The sequence below is a fragment of the Crinia signifera genome, chromosome 8 (assembly GCF_055691185.1).
Source record: "Crinia signifera chromosome 8, ASM5569118v1, whole genome shotgun sequence".
In the NCBI taxonomy this organism is placed as follows: domain Eukaryota; kingdom Metazoa; phylum Chordata; class Amphibia; order Anura; family Myobatrachidae; genus Crinia; species Crinia signifera.
Window position 1 is genome coordinate 53,684,899 of NC_139224.1, and position 22,236 is coordinate 53,707,134.

Consider the following 22,236-nt stretch of genomic DNA (forward strand, 5'->3'; position numbering starts at 1 on the left):
TATGTATTATCTTTTGTTGATCTATGGTCTTGAGAACGGAGTAAAATCCGAAACGTTGACCGCATCCCCTTGTGGTGTTTTTCTTTTGGAAATCCGAGTAAGTACTGCCAATTCTCCCCCTGCTACATACCCTCCATGTGAGGCACCCCAGTCAGTGAACCATCCATTTGGTTGGAGTGCCTAGTTTTCCCCACCACCACTATATCTAAATGAGACAAAGATATATATATATGGTACTTGTTTCCTAGCACGGCCACAACGATCATAATCGCGGTCATCGGGGGTAAAATCGGGGCCATCGCATGCGCAAAAAAATCGGGTGCGATGGGCCAGAATCGGGTGCAATGCCCGCAATTTCCCCATAGAGAACACTGTTAAATGCCTCAATTTACCCGCGATGACCACGATTTCCCACAGGAAACAATGTGAAATGGCTCAATTTACATAGGAACAATGGTAAATGGGCCAAAAACACCCCTGAACATAGAAATGTCCCCCCAAAAGTAGTTTACGCCACCACGTGATCAACGTGAACCCGAAGCGTGGCGAGCGCAGCGAGCCCGCGAGGGGCGGCGGTACGCGTCCTCTGACCTTTTCATAACCCTACTATCCACTAGGGCGTGGAGTTGAGAATAGAATAGTGTGGCGAGCGCAGCGAGCCACCGAGCCCCGCGAGGGGACGCGGATACCTGTGAAGCCCGCGAAGGGACGCATTTACCTGTGAAGGTATCCGCGTCCCCTCGCTGCGCTCGCCACACTATTCTACTCTCACTCCACGCCCTAGTGGAGGTATGAAAAGGTCGGAGGACGCGTACCGCCGCCCCTCGCGGACTCGCTGCGCTCGCCACGCTTCAGGTTCACGTTCATCGCGGGGTGGCGTGAACTACTTTTGGGGGGACATTTCACTGGTCAGGGGGGGTTTTTGGGCTTTCTGGCCCATTTACCATTCTTCCCTATGATGATTTGGGTAAATTGACCCATTTAACATTGTTTCCTATGGTAAATCGGGGTCATCGCGGGTAAATTGAGGCATTTAACATTGTTTCCTATGGGGAAATCGCGAGTGGACCATTTAAGCATTTTTAGGCGCACACGACGCGACCGACCCTATTTTTCACTGTTTTCAATGCATTTCAATGGAAAAATCGGGGGCATCGCGTCGGTCGCGTCGCAGGCCACTAAAATTACCCCCGATGGCCAAGATTTGTGGCCGTGCTAGGAAACAAGTAATATATATATATATATATATATATAAATAATATAGTCATTGAAACAAGGTGGCACACAAATTGGATTGTGTTCGCTGGTTTGCGGTGCAGGGTTCATAAGCGAATTAATACAAACAGTTATCCTTCTTGTATTTAAGAAAGAAAAGAACCAGCACACGCATATAAGAAAAAACGTAAGTGTATTCAAGGGTACATTACAGTTCAGCAGACGGTGTACAGCGGCAGACCCGACAGCCGTTTCAACTGGCAGCCAGCCAGTTTTCCTCTGAGGAAAACTGGCTGGCTGCCAGTTGAAACGGCTGTCGGGTCTGCCGCTGTACACCGTCTGCTGAACTGTAATGTACCCTTGAATACACTTACGTTTTTTCTTATATGCGTGTGCTGGTTCTTTTCTTTCTTAAATACAAGAAGGATAACTGTTTGTATAAATAATATATATATATATTTTTTTACCCAGACTAAGTACTTTTTCCTGAATTATGCAGCTTAATTCACTAATCGCATACTAAGGAAATAACTGTATACTAAGTCATTCGGATTATTGGGGTTTTTTTGTTGCAAAGGAAATGGTGTAAAAGTAGCACATTGAGACAAACGGGTACATTTAATAAGATGTGTTCTAATAAAGATGGGATGTTGCCCATAGCAACCAATCAAATTCTACTTCTTATTTAGTGAGCACCTTCCATATGTTTTAATCCCTGTGTTGCATATGTAATAAATGTATTTTAACCGTTATGGTTTTATGCACATTATTCTCTAGCCATAATCATACGGTTCATCTGCACATCACGGTTCTCCTAGCGCCATTCATTTTACTGCCATTGTTAGTTATTGTGAGACTTGTCAGGCTGTTTCACCTAGTAAATCCATGAAAGCATATTAAGGTAATCTACTGGAACTGGCATAACGGTAATTAAAACTAGTGTCTAGCAGAAAGCGGACAAATTCATTTTTTACTCAAAAAATCCAGATTCTTTGAAAATGTTGAATTAAAATATACCGATAAACACTAACTTTAAGTATGAAGATTTGAAAATCAGTATACTGACTGATTCATTCACCATGTTTAATGAGATCAGGGTCAAGTCACTAGAGATTTCGATTGACGGAAATGTCAAATTTACTGTTAATCTCTGAATAAATAAACCATCATGGTGTAATCCTTTTAACCTTTGTCAATAACTTTGTTTAGCTCAGAATCGGCATTAAAGGATAATTAGCTTAAACGTAGGTTATATTAATGACGACACAGAGAGAAGACGTATCACATATGAAAGGCTCCTCAGTCTTTGTTACTCTGCATTCAAAGTTATTGAGAACACTGGTATAATTTTTTTTATATATGTGTTTAGTGTCTGTGTGTCAATAAAAAAACTGCCATCTGTTGGCAGCGAGGGAAACTACATCTCTTTCTCTCTCTCACAGAGGTAAACACAAGGCAGCAGCACTCACCAGGCTGTTTGAAAAAGAACAGTGGGAATGTATTCATGCCCCTGCATTTCATGTAAACAATTCTTGGAATTTATATGCATCAATATTTTCTCTTTAACTGACTGCATAAAACTACAACAAACATTAAAAATAAATAATTAAGTGGGGTCCCAAGATGGTGTGTAAAAGTGGGTAGGCGGTCCCTGCAAACTTTATATAGAATTCAAAATCTAATATATAATCAAAGATGGTCACCGCAGTACATCCGCTCTAACCTTCCATGCTACTTAATCAAAAAACGGAAGCTCTATGAAAAACATGGAGCCTCCAGAGGAATTACCTATTTAAAGATGGCCGCCGAGAAACATCCGCCCTCACTCCAAATACCATTCTACAAAAAAAACTGAGTACCAAAATGTTTTTACAAATTTAAGGTATTTGCAATACTTGTTTTTCTGTTTAAATATACAGTACTGTTCCCCCCATTGTCTCCTGCCCATGTGACATATTTATATTAGATTTTGAATTATATATGAAGTTGATTGTGTAATGAACACTAACAGGTGCACAACATTTTGCACTTAGAAGGGGTATTTAAACCCCAGCACTTGAGCCACCTACATCGACTTGGAAAAGTTGCTTAGGACTGCCTACCCACCATCTTGGGACACCACTTCACCCACAGCTGTGACCGGACCAGCCTCAAATATCCCGCAGAAATATTTGGGACATACAACTCATAGGCGCCTTTCACACACTCCGGCTCCTGCCAGTCGGCGAAACCCAGGACGGCCAAAAGCTGTGCCGTACACAGTAGTTAATAATGGAAATGATTGTGTCCATTGACACGGGACGGCCACGGCCCGGCCGCCCGGTTGCAGCCAGATGTCACCACTGGAAGGGACGTCAGCAAGGCTGTGGCCATCCCCACCATTCTAAACGTCTGTGTGTGGCACGGCTTCTTGGCCGTGCAGGGCTTCGCCGCCCGGCAGGAGCCGGAGAATGTGAAAGGGGCCATAAACCTCTAGGAGAATGTCAGCTACAAAGATCATAGGAGGATCTCCATAAAGCCATACCAACAAGTCTTCATCAAACCCTCTCAAGAGTTTCACCCTCACAGTGAAGCATCACTAGGAACAGACACATACTTCCCAAATACATCAAAGGGTGAATATATTTATATATCATGATATATAAGAGACTGGGCCTATGCTTACTCTAAATCAGTGGAGTCACCAGCATATTTTAACAATTGGTTGTACCATTGTTTTATTTAATTTTATATTATACTATACCAGATTACATTAAATCGTGTGCTTTATGAAGCCATTACGTTGTCACAAAGATTTTTCAGCGCAGTCACCTCCATCTTCATTTGCAGGGTTTACACATATTTTTTTTTAAATGGAACGAATGAAGAGTGAGGACAAAGCAGAGACGGAGCACATATACACCTGTCACAGCTGTTCCAATGCCCAAGGTTTGGGGTTAAAGACACAGATGAAAATGATGGTCACTAGCACAAGCTAACTGAGTACATGTGGCTGAATCAAAGTTCCATACATTTATTTATTAACAGTTTCTTATATAGCGCATACATATTCCGCAGCGCTTTACAGAGAATATTTGAACATTCACATCAGTCCCTGCCCCAGTGGGGCTTACAATCTATATTCCCTACCACATATACACGCACACAGACATTCTAGGGTTAATTTTGTTGGGAGCCAATTAGCCTACCAGTATATTTTGGATTGTGGGAGGAAACCGGAGTACCCGGAGGAAACCCACGCAAGTACGGGGAGAATATACAAACTCCGCACAGTTAGAGCCATGGTGGGAATCGAACCCATGACCTTAGCACTGTGAGGTAGTAATGCTAACCGTTACACCATCAGTACTGCCCTGACACAATTTTTGTCATTTACCAAAACATATTAGTTACATTTAAATCAATAATATGAAGTGCAGACTGTCAACTTGGGTAAATTTGGGGAGTACAGTAGAAGCAGCATTTTCTGATTTCCATGGGTTCCAGGCTGCAGGCAATCATTGATTCTCCACTTTACATATTAAAAATAAACATTTAGGATTGTGTCAATGTGTCCAGTTATATTTGATCCCCTGTGTGAAAACAGGTGAATGTGTATAAAAATGGTTATATTTTTATACAATATTTTTGAATGAAAGCTGTAAAAGGTGCCCATACACTAGTACTATTTGGCCACTTTTCCCCGTTTCCGATGGACCAGGCTAAGAAATCAGATGAAAAGTGGCCAAATCGCATGTGCTTGACATTCCATCCCATCCCATCCGTGGTTCCATGTGCATTGGGTCAGATGTCGGATGTGCTGCACATAAGATAAATCGGATGTGCAGCCGTCAGTACACATCGTGGGTGCTTTTTAGCACCTGCGATGTATCACATCTGATTTCCCTTAAACTCCCCTGGTAGCTCCCCAGAAGTCCTTTAACATGCAATAAATCGCATTTAAAAATGGCACATTAAGGGCAGTATTCAAATGTCAAATATTCTCCGTGCATGGCGAGAGATTTTTTCTCTCGCCATGCACTCTCCGTGTTCCGGAGCCTCCTGCTCCCCCTATTCAACGTGTTAAAGACTCGCCGCCACTCGCGGCGAGTCTTAACCCCTGCAGCGGACGAGCGTCCGCGGCAGGGAGCTGTCAGGGAGCCGGGGGACGTAGCAGCCAAGAGAGATTAAAGTCTCTCTTGGCTGCTGCAGGGGATATGGGGTGGGGAGCAGGGCTCCCCTGGACCCAGGCAGCACAGGCTGCCCCCCCTATAGCCAGCGGGGGACCCAGTATTCACTGTACCCGAACGTGCATCGGGTGCAGTGAATATATGAATATCTAATGAGCGGCTCGAGCGCTCCGGCCCCCTGCTGGCTGCACTGTGTAAAAAAAAAAAAAAAAATGTAAAAAAATATTTTTTTAAAAATTAAATATATATTCATGTGCTATAGGCACATGAATAAAAATAACATGGCCCTTCACAGAAAAAAACACCTGATTTTTTGACACCAAAATTAAAAAAAACACCCTTTTAGTTTAAAAGTTCACATTCCTGCTCTCCATCAAAAGATGGAGAATTTCTACACGGAGAGAGACGGCGAGAATCACTTAGAAAGACGGAGAATATTTCACATTGAATAGGGTGGCTCGCCTTTGGAGAAAAAAAACCTCTCTCCACCGCGTGAAAAGCACAAACTCTCCAGAAATCACAGCAAATTTTTCTCATTGAATACTGCCCTAAGTGCTAAATTGGATAGATACACCTGAAGTTCATGGGAAATCTGGTCCAGCTTGTGCCTCAGACCAGATGGACTAGCCTATGGGGTCCTTAAGTTTAATGTTTTTAATGTTAAATCCACTGTGGTGGTGTACACACCCAAAATTAGGAAAACTATGTCAACGCCAAATACATTAAGCATACTGAACTAGGTTTCTATCCTAGATCCACAATAATTCTTCTATACGAAATACCTCCACCATAGCAATTGCTTAGAAAAATATCCAGGCCTAAGAAACATGTGAACATTAGAAACTTTGGTACTTGTTTCCTAGCACAGCCCATCGGGTCCCATCGCATACCTTAACTTAAGGTATGCAATGGGACCCGACCGACCCGATTTCGGGCTTTTTTGGAGGTTTCCCGACAAATGTAAAATCGGGTCCATCACATGCCATTATAATGGCATGCGTTGCGACCAACCCGATTTTACATTGTAAGCATTGTATGTAATGTTAAATTCCTATGTAAAATCAGGTCCATCGCATGCCATTATAATGGCATCAGAATCATCTTTATTGGCCAGGTATACTTGCGTATGCTTGGAATTTTTTGTGGTAACAGTGCAGCACCAATCAGGGAACACAAAGGGGGTGGGAAGAGAGGCATAAACATACATCACATACATTTCACATATATCTAGAACAGTTCGAGTTAGTATTTAGTAAGTTCAATACGGTTTAGTTGGTGGACAGCTATTGGGAAGAAGCCTTTTGTAGTTGTCGTCTTTGCTGGAATGGACCTAAAACGTCTGCCTGACGGAAGGGGGTCAAACAGGTTGTGGCCAGGGTGTAGCTTGTCCGCCAAGATCTTTCCTGCACGCTTATAGACCCTGGCTAGGTATATCATGCGATGCGACCGACCCGATTTTACATTGTAAGCATTGTATGTAATGTGTAAGCATTGTATGTAATGTTAAATTCCTATGTAAAATCGGGTCCATGCGACCAATGCGATGGACCCGATTTTACATAGGAACCAATGTTAAATGGCCCCCCATACCCGATTTTTGATTGTATACCCACCCTGATGGGTAATTTGTATGTCAAATACCCCCCCATTGTTAACGCCACCCCACGATGAACGCCAACCCGAAGCATGGCGAGCGCAGCGAGCCCGCCGTACGCGTCCTCCGACCTTTTCATACCCCCACTATCCACGTCGGCGCGGAGTTGATTTTATATAGTGTGGCGAGCGCAGTGAGCCACCGAGCCCGAAGAGCGGCGAGCCCCGCGTAATACCTGTGAAGTAATGCGCGTCCGCTCGCCACGCTTCAGCCTTAGTGGCTCGCCACACTATATAAAATCAACTCCACGCCGACGTGGATAGTGGGGGTATGAAAAGGTCGGAGGACGCGTACCGCTGCGCTCGCCACGTTTCGGGTTAGTGTTCATCGTGGGGTGGCGTTAACAAATCGACCCGATTTTTCCGACCCGATGGCTTACAATTATAATCGGTGACGCCATGCTAGGAAACAAGTACCGAAACTTTGAACAGTGTTGGCAAACAAACCTTTGCATCAGCAAATACTGTACATTACATTCATCCATCCAGTGATATCTGTCGCATGTAATTGGTATACCCTATTACACGCAATCGCTGATTTTGGGCAATAGGGTCACATGGCGCTATCTGATTAGTCCCGAAAAGCTGCCCGTGCCGCAGCTTATTGGGGATATTGTTTCGCCTGCATAAGTTGCGGTGGCCGAAAACACGTAGGTTTCACAGGGTTTTGTGCTCCCAATGTTTTATATAATACGATACTGTATTAAGAATTCACGGAGAAGACTAAAGACTTTACCTGCATAAGCTGCTGCAGTTTAAACACTCTCTTGTATATTGCTGAATTTGGAACATTGTAGCGCTTGGCATTCTCAAACATCAAATTTAAATCAGACTCCAGGTGGTCCAGGCCTTCATATTCTTGGTTCTTTAGTTTTGTTCTGGATTAAAAAAAATAATAATAATATTAATAATAATAAAGATTTTATTCCAATAATAAGTAAACTTTGATGATAATATTACACATAAACCATAAGGCATAGTACAGCATTAAGATCTTTGTATTATTCAAATTACACACACAGGCAGCATTCCCATAACTAAAGCAGGTCCTCGTCGGGGGGCAAATTTACTAAAACTTCTAAAAGTGAAAAGTGTCCCATAATAACAGATGCTAGCTATATGCAGTGGCATGCTGTTACATAATTCTGTCCAGCACCAACCCGTTATTAATAATGAAAGGTTAAAGCCCAGTGAACTTTTCTAAACCATTTTCTAATACCGGATTATGGACAGAAACTAAAAAAACTTGTTCATTATGTAAAACAAGCACACACTCGCTGATGTGTCCGTAAGCAATCCTGCCCCACAAATGAGCGTTAGGGTGGGTTCCCAGTATCCACCAGGGCTTCAGAAATAAAAAAGATATTACAGGTAAAACCAAAAATCCCCTTTTTCCTATCAGCCTATGGTGGATGCTGGGACTATGGGATGTCCCAAAGCAGTCCCTCACGGGTGCGTACGCTCCTGAGCTGCGAAAACAATATCTGCCGAGGAAAAGGTGTAAAATCTGTAAAACGTAATAAACATGCGCGAAGAGGACCATGCAGCTACCCTGCAAAGATGCTAGGAAGTGACTTCCACGTGCCACCCATGAAGTGCCCACAGATCTAGTAGAGTGGTCCCTCACCGAAACCGGCTTCCTAGCCAACAGAAAGGCCTGACAGATGGTTTGGCGTAGTCGACGCGCTAAAGTTTGCTTTGATGCTGGCCAGCCTTTCTTATGGGCATCATAAAGGACAAAAATGGGCAGTAACTGCTCTCTTCTCATAGAACACCAGAAATGGTGAATGATGAGACAAGGGCCCCAAATCAGACACCCTGTGGGCAGATGCAAGGGCCAGTAGGAAAAAAAAAAAAAGTCTTCCACGTGAGCCACAGAAGATCAACAGAGTCCAAAGGCTCAAATAGGGCACCTTGTAGCTGTCGGAGCACTAAGGGAAAGTTCCAGGGCTGCACCGGAGGCAAGGCTGGGGGTTGTAGATGTAAGACTCCATGAAAGGAGTATGTAGTAGACGAAGCCGCCGCACGCCGTTGAAATAGAACATAGAGGGCGGAGACCTGTACCTTCAGGGAGGCACACCGTAGCCCCAAATCCAAACTACTTTGTAAGAAAGCCAGCGCTCTTGAGAGGTGGTAGACCTTTGGATTATAGTGGTGCAGTTTACACCACTGAAAATATTTTCACCAAACTCTGTGATAAACCATCCTCTGTGATAAACCTCTGGATCTTAAGACTACCCCCTCAATAGTCACCCCATCAAATTGAGCTTGAGAAGATCCTGACCTTGTGATAGGAGGTCCGACCAGAGAGGAAGACACCAAGGAAGAACGATTGACAACCTGAGAATGTAGAGCACTCAAGAGTGCAATCACCAGCTCCTACTTCAACCTGCGCAGCACTCTGGTGAGCAGAGATACAGGAGGGAATATGTACATTCTCTGAAACTGCCAAGGAGCTGTGAGGGTGACTACGTGACACGCTGCCGGATCTTGAGTCCTGAACCCATACAGAGGAGACTTGTGGCTGTGACTGGAAGCCATCAGGTCCACTTTGGGCTTGCCTCACTGATCTACTAGAAGAGAAAATATGTTCTGGTGGAGAGACCACATTCCCCAGTGTGAATGTTCCGCCAAATTAGTAAGTCGGCTTCCCAGTTCAGGACCCGGGATGTAGGTTGTGGTTAGGGATGTCAAAAACTCTTCTGCCCACCTCAGAATCGCAGAGACTTCCATCATGGTGGCACGGCCCTTTATGCCACCTTCATGATTTATATACGTGATGGCAGTTGCGTTGTCGGTCTGAACCTTCACTGGCTTGCCGTGGAGCATTGGCCCAGCCTGACAGACAGCATGTTGAAGGACAGACAAGATTCGTGAGCAGCCCAACGACCCTGAAAGTACTTGTCCTGTACCACCACACCCCAGCCCCAAAGCCTGGCATCTGTAGCAAAAGGAGTGACCCATGCTCAGGTAAGATGGCTTAAGCCACCACAGGAGGGATAAGCAAACCTCTTGGGACAAGGTAACTGTCTGCAACTTGAGGTGGAGGTGTGACAGATTCCACTGGCATAGTAGCTCCCAGTTGCAGCTGTCTGGAATGGAACTGACTGAATTCCACAATCTCTTGTCCTCTGGTAGTACAACTCTCTGGGCCGCTGTGTCCAACAGGGCTCCCAGATGTAGCATGGAGGTGGATGGAACAGTGCTGATCAACCAACCATGGGAGAACAGAATTCTCTGCATTAGGAGGAGATGCTTCTGAAGGGCCTCCTGGGACTGGGATAGCAGAGGGAGGTTGTCCTAGTAAGGATGAATGCAAACTCTCCACTGGTGAAGAATTGCCGCTATGTTCTTTACGAATACACGTGGTGCTGTGGATAGGCCGAATGGAAAGGCCCGGAACTGAAAATGATGATTTGCCACAGAAAATTGAAGGAATTGCTGGAGAGCCTGGCAAATCAGAATATGAAGGTATATCCAGAGATGCCATGAAGTCCCCCGGTTCCAATGATTGGAGTATGGATCTGAGAGACTCCATTCTGAACCTCAGAACCCACAAGAACAGGTTTAGCTGTTCTTGTGGGTTTGTTGAGACAAAACAGGTTGGAATAAAAACCCTGTCCTCTTTGAGAGGTGGGGACTGGGGATATATACTTCCTCCTGCAACAGAGCCGATTGCCAATTGGAGAGTAGTAACCTTAATGGCATATGCTAGCAGACTGATGGTGAAAAATTGTGTTGGGGGGTGCTTCTAAAAGGAAAGGGATTACCCTTCTGACACGATTGCTAATACCCAAGAGTCATGGTACTGCGCAGAGTTCCGGACCAAAGAGCAGAGCACTCAAGAATAGGAGAGCTTCCAAGGCTTGCTTATATTCATAATCAGCCTTCCAGGAGCGAAGCCACAAGGCTCTGCGTGCAGCTACTGAGGAAGACCATATCTTAGAGGCTAACACCCACAAATCTATGGCTGCCTCACTGAGGTACGTACTGGATTCTTTGATGTTATCTATAAGGGACTCAAGGTCAGAGTGGTTGGTCCCTGACCGCAGACCTTCTAAGAGTGCATTAGCCCAGAAGAAAGTTGGAAAGGATCCCCTCGCAGCCGCATAAGCAGGCCGTAGTATAACGGATCCTACATAGATGAAAATGGAACTGTTCCAGTTTCTTATCCACGGGGTCTTTGAGGGAAGTCACATCTGTAATAGGCAGGGTGGTGGATTTAACAAACCAAGTGATTCAGTATGTGCATCCACAGAAGGAGGTAATTCCCAGGGCTTCCTATCCTCTGCCAAATGATAGAAGAAAGTAATATGCTTGGTCACTAGAAATGTCTAATTTGGGTGTTTCTATACCTCACCAAAAAGATCAGTCAATTGCAGATCTTTTTTGTATTTAAAAAGAGGGACCTCTGAGGGAGGAGGAGCATCTGCGTCCTTAACCAGCACTGAACTTAGGATTTAGGGCATCCACTCTATCTAGGGTCACATAATCCTCCAAGCTAGTGGACATGTCATCCACCTGGGCCTCAAACCAAGTGTCTTTAGCTAAGGATACCTCCAACTGGGAGTCTTAGCATCTTACGATAGGTTAGACAGTCCCAGAATCTGTTGAATGGAATCAGACACCTGAACCAGACCCTGTACTGACTGGGTTAAACCTTGATGCCAAGCGGGCTCTGGTGTGGGCTGTGAGGCTTTTAATGAACATTGGAAATAATTTCCCTCCTTTCATGGGTTGACCTAATGTAGCACTTGGACTGTAAAGCCCCTGGCTCTTTGGTATAGTGGGCCTGATCTGATGGTGGGGCGGCTGTGCATTAGCAGGAGCTGCTGCATGAGCAGGATATGTTCTGCGCACATTCATAATGGGTCCTGCATATTGCCAGCAGTTTCCCCAAATCGCAGATTTACCGACTTGTAGTTTAACATTAACCTTCACCTAGTTTCTAATGCTCCCAATACCACAGCCTAATCCTAACGTCTGCATTCAGATAATGTCGTGATTTTACATGATGATAGCCTGACAATGGCAACAAGTTGCCCATCAAAGTCTAACAATGCTGACATACTAAAGGTCAACATCATGGAATTAATGTCAAGCTAATGACAACATCACATTTCAGGTATTATTTAGCCTTTTCCAAGGATCCTTGCCATCACATACAGCTGTACTTCATGTCCTTTAATGCTCAAGACGAATAGGAAAAACTAATGTGGGGTACACAACAGGTCCATTTGGCCTAAAATTAACCAATTTAGATACAATCTTGACCAATTGTATGTAAATTGGCCATGTTTTGGGCCATTTCACTGCCGTTCTGATGCAATCCCGATCCGATGCGCGTCCCTGCGGGTCGGTAGGTCTTTTCTGAAATCCTACCTGCAGCAGGTAGAATCTTAGAAACAACCATTGAAGTGGGTGCAGGTCCTGATCAGATCACGATCACATTAAATGTAGTTCCTGAGCGGGTTGTAGGCTCCGACAGATCGCGATCGGGTCGTACGTTCCTCTAACGACCCGCTCATGAGCTGCATCGTGCTGGTGTGTACCCAGGATTAGAGGGGCTAACTGTGAGATGTACACAAATGATGGTTTAGGTACATCTGTGATGACAGCTGAACTGGGTGTGCACAGGACCCGTATTACTCAAGGGCACAATAGGTCCTGCACCATCAGATCCAGTGCCTGCTAAGCTGAAAGACTGGCAGGCTGCCGCCATGTGGGGGAGGGTAAGGGTTGGCAGTGGAAAGCATTTCACAAAACAGTGAAACGCCTCATCTTTTGTGGGAGTGCAGAGACCAGTGTCTGAATCTTAAGACACAGATTTACTGGTCTCTGCAGGGTAACTTCCCAGCCATCCTGAGTAACCAGAGATTGTGCCGTGGGCGATAGTCATGCAGACTGCTATGTCTTCAGCAGCAGATCACAAGCATACAGGAGGCATCTATTTATTTATTAACAGTTTCTTATATAGCGCACACATATTCCGCAGCGCTTTACAGAGAATATTTACAATCTATATTCCCTACCACATGTAAACGCACACACAGACATTCTAGGGTTAATTTATTGGGAGCCAATTAGCCTACCCGTATGTTTTTAGATAGTGGGAGGAAACCGGAGTACCCGGAGGAAACCCACGAATTAGCATTAGCATAAGATTCGTACAGCAGCTGCGTCTGTGCTTACTGCATAAATCTCTGAGCCAGGCCCTGACAACACAGAAGTTGGTGATGGAGACTGAAAATTGTACAGCCAGAGTCCCATTTTTTGTAGTTTACCAATCACATTGCTGAATAGAGGCTGTAAGCTGCAGGCAACAAGCTTTTAAACCAATCGGGGAAATTACAGGTCATTTACAGTAGAGGTTATATTGTTGCCCATACACAGACATGTTAAGCCAGATATTTAGAAGTGTTCCACAACTTTTATTCAAACAGCATTTTTTAGCCTGCGTTAAAAATGAAAAAGTGAGTGCTGACACTTGTTTAGTACAAGGTAACTAGGAATGTGCATTCCATCTTAATTTAAACAGACCACATGGTAGTTTTCGATTTATCACAAGGTATATATTCAGTTTACCTTATCTGCTGCAGGGAGACAGGGTTCTTGATTTGCTGGTAATAATCTGGATATTTCTTCTTTGATGGGAGGTGGAAGAAGGGTTCTGCAATCAGCTGGCCCTGGTTATTGCGACAAGATCGGACGGTCTCATAAAGCTGATATAATGGGCTAGATATGTCCATGAAAGAAGTAATGCTTTCACCTTCCGACTCTCCTTCTTCAAAGCGGATAGATGTTGTTGCTACAGAAACAAGCATAAAAGACACTGAATCACACTCTGCTACTGTAGAAATAAGACTTTTAATAAACGGTTATGCTTTATTTTGGCGTTAACTGTTTATGCTGCCAATGGTCTACATAATAAGTAACATTTAGAATTTCTAAATTTAAGAAATCCTTACTTCGACACTTAATGAATGCCGCAAGAGCGGATATACCTTGTTTCTGAAGATCCCAAACACGCCCTCCAATCTCCCATTGGTTCCTAAGAATTGATCACTATATGCTCATGGAGGACCTCACGGCTTCCTCCAAATTACCCTCTAATACCTTTGCCACAAAATGTGGTACCCATGGTTGCAGTTTAAAGAAAGTTCTGACTATGCCTCATACATCGCTACCCCCTCACTTACCCCGCAACCCTAAGAATTACTGACTGAATGACCCTATCCCTCTTTCCTCACCTTTCAGATCTATACTTATCCTATCCCTTTCACTCTTCTTTACCTCACCCTGCTACAATCTATATTTTTTGTGTATTGTAATTACAACAAAAAAGATGTTTCTATATAATTCTGTGATGTGTATAAAAGGCATTCCACTGTCTTTCCTAGTAGGGATTACATATGTATTTCGACTTGACAATCTCCACATTCTTTGTTGTCCCTATGGATTTGTATACATCGCAATGTATGTTTGTTGTTCTATCTTAATAAAAACGGTACTTATATGTTAGTTGGGCGCCCACTAAGCTATTTGCTGCGTTTTCCCGCTCCGCTCGCCACACTATATAAAATCAACTCCACGTGGACATGGATAGTGGGGGTATGAGCGTCCTCAGTACAGTGGGCACCCAACTAACAGAAGTTCCATAAAAACTAATTGCGTAAAAAAAGAAACATTTAGAAAGAACGAGATTCAAGTTTTGAAAATAAAAAAGACTGCCTAGACCTGGATATCGAACGGTCTGAATTTGTTTGAACATATATATATATTGTGCAAACAAATTCACAATCGTGGTCCAATGAACCTGGGGACAAAAGTAGGGTCTCCGTATTTTTGTAACCAGCACCAGGTTCCAACAGTTAGAAGGCTAATGCCACACTCGGGGGACACATATAGGTCCCCCGGCTGTCACATAATCCACCCAACTGGGCAGCCCTAGCCGGTGTCCCTGTGGGAGTGGGGACCTCCCAAATAAAGGGCAAGCCAAAATAACAAGCAAGCCTCCTCCACATACGGGTACTTGGATAACCACAAGTACCAGAATACGGGGCATTAAAGGGACCACTGGGACTTGTAGTTTCATACGCTATGGGGTCGGTGGCTCACCACACTATCAAAAATCAACTCCGTGCCAACATGGATAGTGGGGGTATGAACTATCCACGCTGGCATGGAGCTTATTTAGATTATTTTAGAAAGTTTGGCAAGCGCCGAACCCGTAAGTAGTGCGCGGCCATGCTGCCACCGTGAAACTAAAAAAAGTACCAAAAATGTTTACACTTAAACTACTAACAACCCGGCACCCACTGCCTAGGGATGCCAGGGATAAACCCTGGCCTTGCGTGGCCTTTGGGGGACCCCCTTATTGGGATGATCAGTTGGCATAATATGATGACCGAGGGACCTATATAAAAGTGTCCCCCAGCTGTGGCATTACACTACTGACTGTTGGATTACCTATGTTTTTTGTCCCCATATTTTTGAAAGCAGAACCGGTCTCAGAGGGAGGACCCAAAACCATTTTTGTTTTTTTCTTTTTAAACCCTTTATTTTTATACATAGACGTAGGCATGGATCTGACTGATCTGTGCACCATTCAGCAAACACAAATGGAAAAGGTGCCGTATTTGCCATTCATATTTCTAGTTGAATTTGCGGACAAATTCGCTCATACGAATGGCCGTAAATTTGCAGATCCTATTTAGGTCTATGAAGAAATGCAGTCAAGTTTTATCGATGGTCCACTCATTCATACATTCAGCCATGACTCGTTTATAAATGCGGCGATTCAGCCGCATGTTGTGATTTGTAAATACGCTAATGTGCGCATCCCAGCTGTGAATGGGATCGAATGGGTACACATCCCATCTTAGTAAATCCTGTAAATTACTGGTTGCTAAACTCATTCCTCAGGACCCCAACAATTCACGTTTTTTAGGTCACCGGGCAGTTACACTGTGCATCACCAACTGTCACATTTTAACCTATAGGGGGTATTCAATCCCGGCTCCCGTTTTCAGAAAGCTTGTCAGTTTATCAGCAGGTGGGATTCAATGTCCCATCTGCTGATTGGCCAAAACGCCCGTGGATTGTCAAGATCCGTCCGTGATCTAGAGAATCCACGGACGTTTTTTGCAAAACAGGCCTGACTGCTTTTAAATTCGGGTCAGTTCTGTCGATCTGCCTTTTCAATGCTGTCAGAAACAACAGCATTGAATAGGCAGTCGCTGTTATTTCCCCTCTCGAAAATAGCGTCAGGGTTTGAATACCCCCCTTAATCTGAACTTTTTGGGGTTCTAAGGACCAAGCGTGTATATATAAACCATATAGTATGATATATTGGATGATTTGTCATTTTCAGACAAACTGGAACAACATATTGTCTATATCGCCTAGTGTGTAGGCATTATTGCGTGATCACACGCGACGTTCATTGTATCATCAGATCTGCATGTAATAAAGGATGGAATGAGATGTCATTTTGTAGTTCATTACATTGGCTGGTAAGTACCGAAAATCGACAATGGCCGGGGGCGAAGGTAAAAATTTGCCAATCGTCTACGGTGTACCCAATTATAGGAAAAACCTCTGTATTGAGATCTAAATTACTATACACTCCACGTAAAGTACTAACTGGTGTGATGCAAGTAAGCAAGACCATACCCTGAATGACCAATAGTACAGAATTACCTAAATACAAGGCAAGAGACTAAATAAAGGAGAACTAGGTTATCTAATATTACATAATATCTGGCTATGAACCATGCTATGCTTTTTCTTACACAATATATAAACACACAACTTTAAAAGTTTTATTGAGTCAGACGTTTGGTGATGGGAATATTTAGGATTACAGAAGACATATTGAACATGACATTATCTATTCAAAGCAAAAACTGCGATATTGTGGTTTGTTACTAATCTAGGTGCTTTAAGAGACCATCTCTACTCAGATCTTACCATTAAGAGAAGCATCCTCCTCGCTCTCTGAGCCATATTGCAATGCCATAGTGATAGCAGACAGTCTATCCCCTTGTGCTGGTCGTTTGTTCCTGAAATAATAAGACATGCTGCATTTCTGTTCATATCTTCTAAAATATCCTACCTACCAAGTACAACCTAAGGGGACAATGGATGCCAATTGCAGATGGAACAAAGGTATTTAGTAATTCCCAACAGAGGTGCACAAATAATAGGAGGATGTTGGAATACTGTATAAGTGTTCCCGCTAGGCTGTTTATAAAAGGGCAAAATACACTGCCGGGGAAGCGCCCCGCTAAAAAACAGCCTGCCTCTGTCCCCTCTGTTGCGACTGGGAAAGCCCGGCGCCGCTGTAGATAGCGATGCCTGGCGCTTCCCTGGCAGTGTACAGCCTTCCGGGTGGCCGGGTCCGCCCCCTTCAGTGATGCCGGCAGCCGGGCCTGCCACTTTTCATCACGGTGCAGCCCGGGTACGCCCCTTTTGTGATGTCGGCGGCCCGGGAGTGCCCAAAACAGTGACGTCGGTGGGCTCGGTCCGACCCCCTTACGCAGCCCCCGTGCAGCGGCGCCCAAGAAGAAACACTACTGTATTCTACCACAATGTGTACATACAAATATCATGATCACCCATTCAGAATAACTAAACATGTACCTAATTTGTAAAAAAAAAATTAAATACTGACATAAAACCAATAATTAACAAAAACATAACATTTTAAAAAATATATATATATAAAAAACTGTTCTTTATTCTGTGTCATTATTGGCTGTACTTAAAGCAGACAGCTTGATTATGTCAAAGTAAGTTTCTCGGCAGTGCAGTGAGAATGTGCTGCAGGAATCATATTAGAATTTGGAGTCCTTTCTTACCTAGTACGGTTATTTGTCTTGGAAAGTTCTGTAAAGTCTATTTCTGACTTTTTAAGTGCAAACAGTTTCTTTATTGTATTGGCATCCTATAAAAAAACAGATTTAATATTCATGAGAAAATGTACAAATACACAACTTCAAAGAAAACCTAGTAGGATAATCTAATGTTAATATGCACATGCTTTTTATACCAATTTAATTTAATATCAATAAAAGAATAGGAAGAAAAGTCACATATATACATTCCCAGAATGTTTGTTGATCAAAAAGTATTACATTAAACAATTACCAAAGGTGATTTAAATTGTAGATAATTTTCTTTAAAAAAGGGTACCCCTGACAGCTTCATATTAAAAAAGACACCCCAATAATACTCTAATGCCTGAAGCTACCCATTACCATTGTTTCCAAAGAGGAACACTTCTTTGTAGGTTCCCTTAAAAAACAAAGATTTGACATTTGATATTCACTATCAAAATATAATGCTATGATCACGATATTAAAGGGGAAATCAAACTATTATGAATTCCCTGCTTGTAGGAGACAGAAGATATGAGACTATGAAAGCCAACATAATTGGGAATGTATGAACAGTCCCCTGGAGGTTCCAAACACCAATTACGTTACATGTATTCCGCTGCACTCGCCGCGCTTCGGGCTCGGTGGCTTGCTGTGCTCGCCACACTATCTAAAATCAACTCCACTCCGACGTGGATGGTGGGGGTATGAAAAGGTCGTAGGACGCGTACCGCCGCCCCTTGCGGGCTCGCTGCGCTCACATGGCTTCGGGTTGGTGTTGATCAGGGTGCTTCTACAATTAAAAATCACATGCCATCGTATGCAATGCGATATTTAATTGTATATTTGGCCTTTTTCACGCGGAAATCGAATCGTATACCCTATTTAGTGGTATGCGATGCGATGGGATGCCGTGATAATACACAAGTACCACAAATTCTATTGACGCAACATTAGGGTGTTAGATAATTTTATTTTACATTTTGTACATTCTAATAACAATAAAATAAAAATAAAAAACACAAATAAACTAATAAAATACAACTATATAGGTGAGAAAATAAATTCATCAGGCATCTACATGCTACTTATACCTCTTTCACAGCGCACTTGTTAAACGGTATATTGCATTTTTTTTCCATTTTAAAACGTTTAAGGCTGCAGTGGGAAAGCACCAGAGTTCATTTACCGGTTAAAGATAACCGGTATTTCAAAACGTTTAAAAAGCAAAGTCCTACACGTTTCAGAGCTGTTTTTTTATGCAGTGAGAGTGGCTCTGAAATGGTATTTAGTAAAAACAACAGACTACAGACCTGTGATAGGCTGGCTGCCTTGAAAAATGTTCAGGGGATTAAACAGGTGGACTGATGTGAATGGTACTTAAACGGTAATCTTCTGCAACGTGAAGGCTCAGACCCGTTTTAAATACCGTTTTTAAAAACGTTTAGGCTGTGTGAAAGTGGTATTAGGGTATTCATCAACTAGAACTAGCAACAGAATGTCAACATGGACATTAGGTGACTACCAATATGATGACATACAATTAGGTCAACATGGTTAAAATAGTGTCACGTTCAGAACATTGAAATTTAACATGACAACACCATAATTTCAACAAATTTTTGTTGAATTTTAGGTTTAGGCTAAAATAAGCAAAAACAACAACAACAAAAAAAAAACAACGGGATACGGTTGTATTGTCGACCAGACTTAGGTTGACAGTCATTAGGTCGACACCGTTGGGTCGACAGGCAACTAGGTCGACAGGGTTCTAGGTCGACATGGGACTAGGTCGGCAAATGCGTTAGGTCAACATGGGTTAGGTCGACATTATTGTTGGTTTTTACTGTTTTTAGCCGTCATGTGCCGACAGGCGGTATTTCATGCGCTACCACCCACTAGGGCGTGGGGTGAGAATAAAACAGTGTACCGATCGCAGCGAGGCACCGTGCCCGAAGCATAGCGAGCGAAGCGAGGGGCTCCGGTTGACTGCCAACTGTGTCCATGTTGACTGTGTCGACATTCAGGTAAAAAAACAGTGAAAAAACCCATGTCAACCTCGCGACCTGTCGACCTAACCCATGTTTTATTGAAATGTTTCTATAAGTGTATTCATACTACATATACATTTTAATTTCCTACAACAAAAAAAAAATCAAATTGGATGTATTTGGGAATTGTTACTTCTACACTTTGTAATGGCAAATAAAAAAAAATAAAAAAAAACATCAAAATCTATTCAATTCATTAATTAGATAGATAGATAGATATTCACACACATTGGGCCTAATTCAGAGCTGATCGCAGGGCAAATTTGTTCTCTAAATGGACAGAACCATGTGCACTGCAGGTGGGGCAGATGTTACATGTGTAGAGACAGTTAGATTTGGGTGAGTTATTTTGTTTCTGTGCAGGGTAAATACTGGCTGCATTATTTTTACACTGCGATATACCACCCATTTCAAGAACAAAAATGCCCTGGGATCAGGTCTGAATTAGCCGGAATGTTTTATCTATTGTTTTTATTGATACATACAATACTGTACTTCTAACTTATTTAAAATGCCATAGGCCGTACCCTGAGATCTTTAAGGGTTGTCTCTCTCTACACAGGTGACACCCGATATGTAAATACAATACAATACTTTTGTATGGTCATCTATCCTGTGCGCTTGTCCGTCCTGGTCCTACGCAGAATAAAAGAAGGAATCATTCACTCACCTTGAACACCTGGGAACCTGGCTCGTTATAGGTTTTGGCATTCTTTGCTAGCAGATCAATATCCTTGGCCATTGCATTAACACTTTTATAATGACACGCCTGTAAATTGAAACAACAGTATCAGTCTCCGTCAATAATAATAATCCATCAAAACCAACATATTCAAATCAATGGAGTACAGGAGATTTCAAATGTTCCCCCAACCATCCACAGCAAAACCAAAAGCTGTGCCTTCATAACACCCCTATTGCATACCTGAATCCTCTGGGCAATGGTCTTCAGGTCTATAGGATCTTTTATTATTGCATAGTAGTCTGGGTAATGCTACAAAACACAAAACAAGACACCAACATAATTTATTATTAAACACTTAGAAGCAAACAAGTTTGACATTATTTAATGTGATTCCAACAGAAAAGAACAGAAAAAATGTATTTTGCTTCTTTTCGAGTTATATTACCTAGTCCACAACATCATAGGAATAAATATGAAGATATAAAGAAAAAACATATTTCCTAACTATTTTTCTCCATATGTAAGCGCATTGTGGACCAAAACAATACCGATAAGCAGCGTACACATTTCCCTATAATCATTTCGTTCCAAGCAATGCATTGTTTTATCTGGGATCGCTGTAACATTCATTAAGACCTCCTCTCCTTCCCATATTACTCCTCTCTGGCACAATTCAGCATTCCCCTCATTCTCTCTTAAGGGGGCATTAGGGTAGTATCTGATAGGCATGTAGTTGACATCCCATCACTCGGAGGATAAGGGTGAGGAACTAAAGGGGAAGACAGTTAGGGTAAGGCTGCGGGTGTGAAGTGTCAGGTAGAGAAAGTTGGGTTAGAGGGTTAGTTTACCTACCGGGTTCCAGCTGCCATCGGTCTTCTGACTGCCGACATGATAAATACGGGATTCTGTACCCAACCCATCTGACAACCTAGATTCTTAAATCTGTGCCTCTCTAGGTTCTGTGCAGTGCAAATTTGGTATATCTGTATATCTATTGAATGGCTATTTTGTCCGAGACTTTATTGGCTTTCTTAACCCTCACTTTATTGCTAGATCTTACAGCAAATTTTAGATTTCTCTGTCTCCATAACCTTCTTTTAAAGCTTGTCATTATTGTTCTTTAAAGCATCCTACTCCAAGAACCAATTACCCCGGGCCATGAGCTTAGGAAAGACATCTGGGGAGCCCAATGACACCTGGTCTGTGGTGTGGGAGAATCCTCCATTTCTACGTCAATTAAGGAGAATGAATATAGGATCTACTATAGCTGGTACCCGGTACAGGCCGATCCACACAAAAATATTCAAGCTCTGCCTCAGACCAGTGTTGAATCTGGTTGGTCATACCCAAAGACAGCCCAATACTAGGATGATGTTACGAGTCTTCTATCGGAAGTTCCTACACACGGTGAGATTACCTCGCTATTCGACTTAAGATTCGAGTGCTATGCAATCTTTGCTATCTCTGTACTTTTTACATACAATTCATACAATCTCCATTAGATTTGCACTATATAGTCATCGCTGCCCTGTCTATTTGAGTTTCGATTTGTGCTGTCACAGGAGTGTGCATCAGGATTGCAA

The 22,236-nt window shown here is 43.0% G+C and overlaps 1 protein-coding gene across 4 annotated transcripts in view; it reads right to left on the reverse strand.

Annotated features, from left to right (window-relative positions):
* PBRM1 (polybromo 1) overlaps positions 1-22,236 on the reverse strand; it is a 104,722-nt gene that overhangs the window by 61,334 nt on the left and 21,152 nt on the right. For all 4 annotated transcript variants that reach the window (XM_083156395.1, XM_083156396.1, XM_083156397.1 and 1 more), the window contains exons 7-12: positions 20,894-20,962; positions 20,639-20,737; positions 17,900-17,985; positions 17,010-17,101; positions 13,623-13,845; positions 7,774-7,915 (exon numbers count right to left, since the gene is read on the reverse strand). In XM_083156395.1, coding sequence (XP_083012521.1) covers positions 7,774-7,915; positions 13,623-13,845; positions 17,010-17,101; positions 17,900-17,985; positions 20,639-20,737; positions 20,894-20,962 — 711 coding nt within the window. The remainder of the gene's footprint in view (positions 1-7,773; positions 7,916-13,622; positions 13,846-17,009; positions 17,102-17,899; positions 17,986-20,638; positions 20,738-20,893; positions 20,963-22,236) is intronic.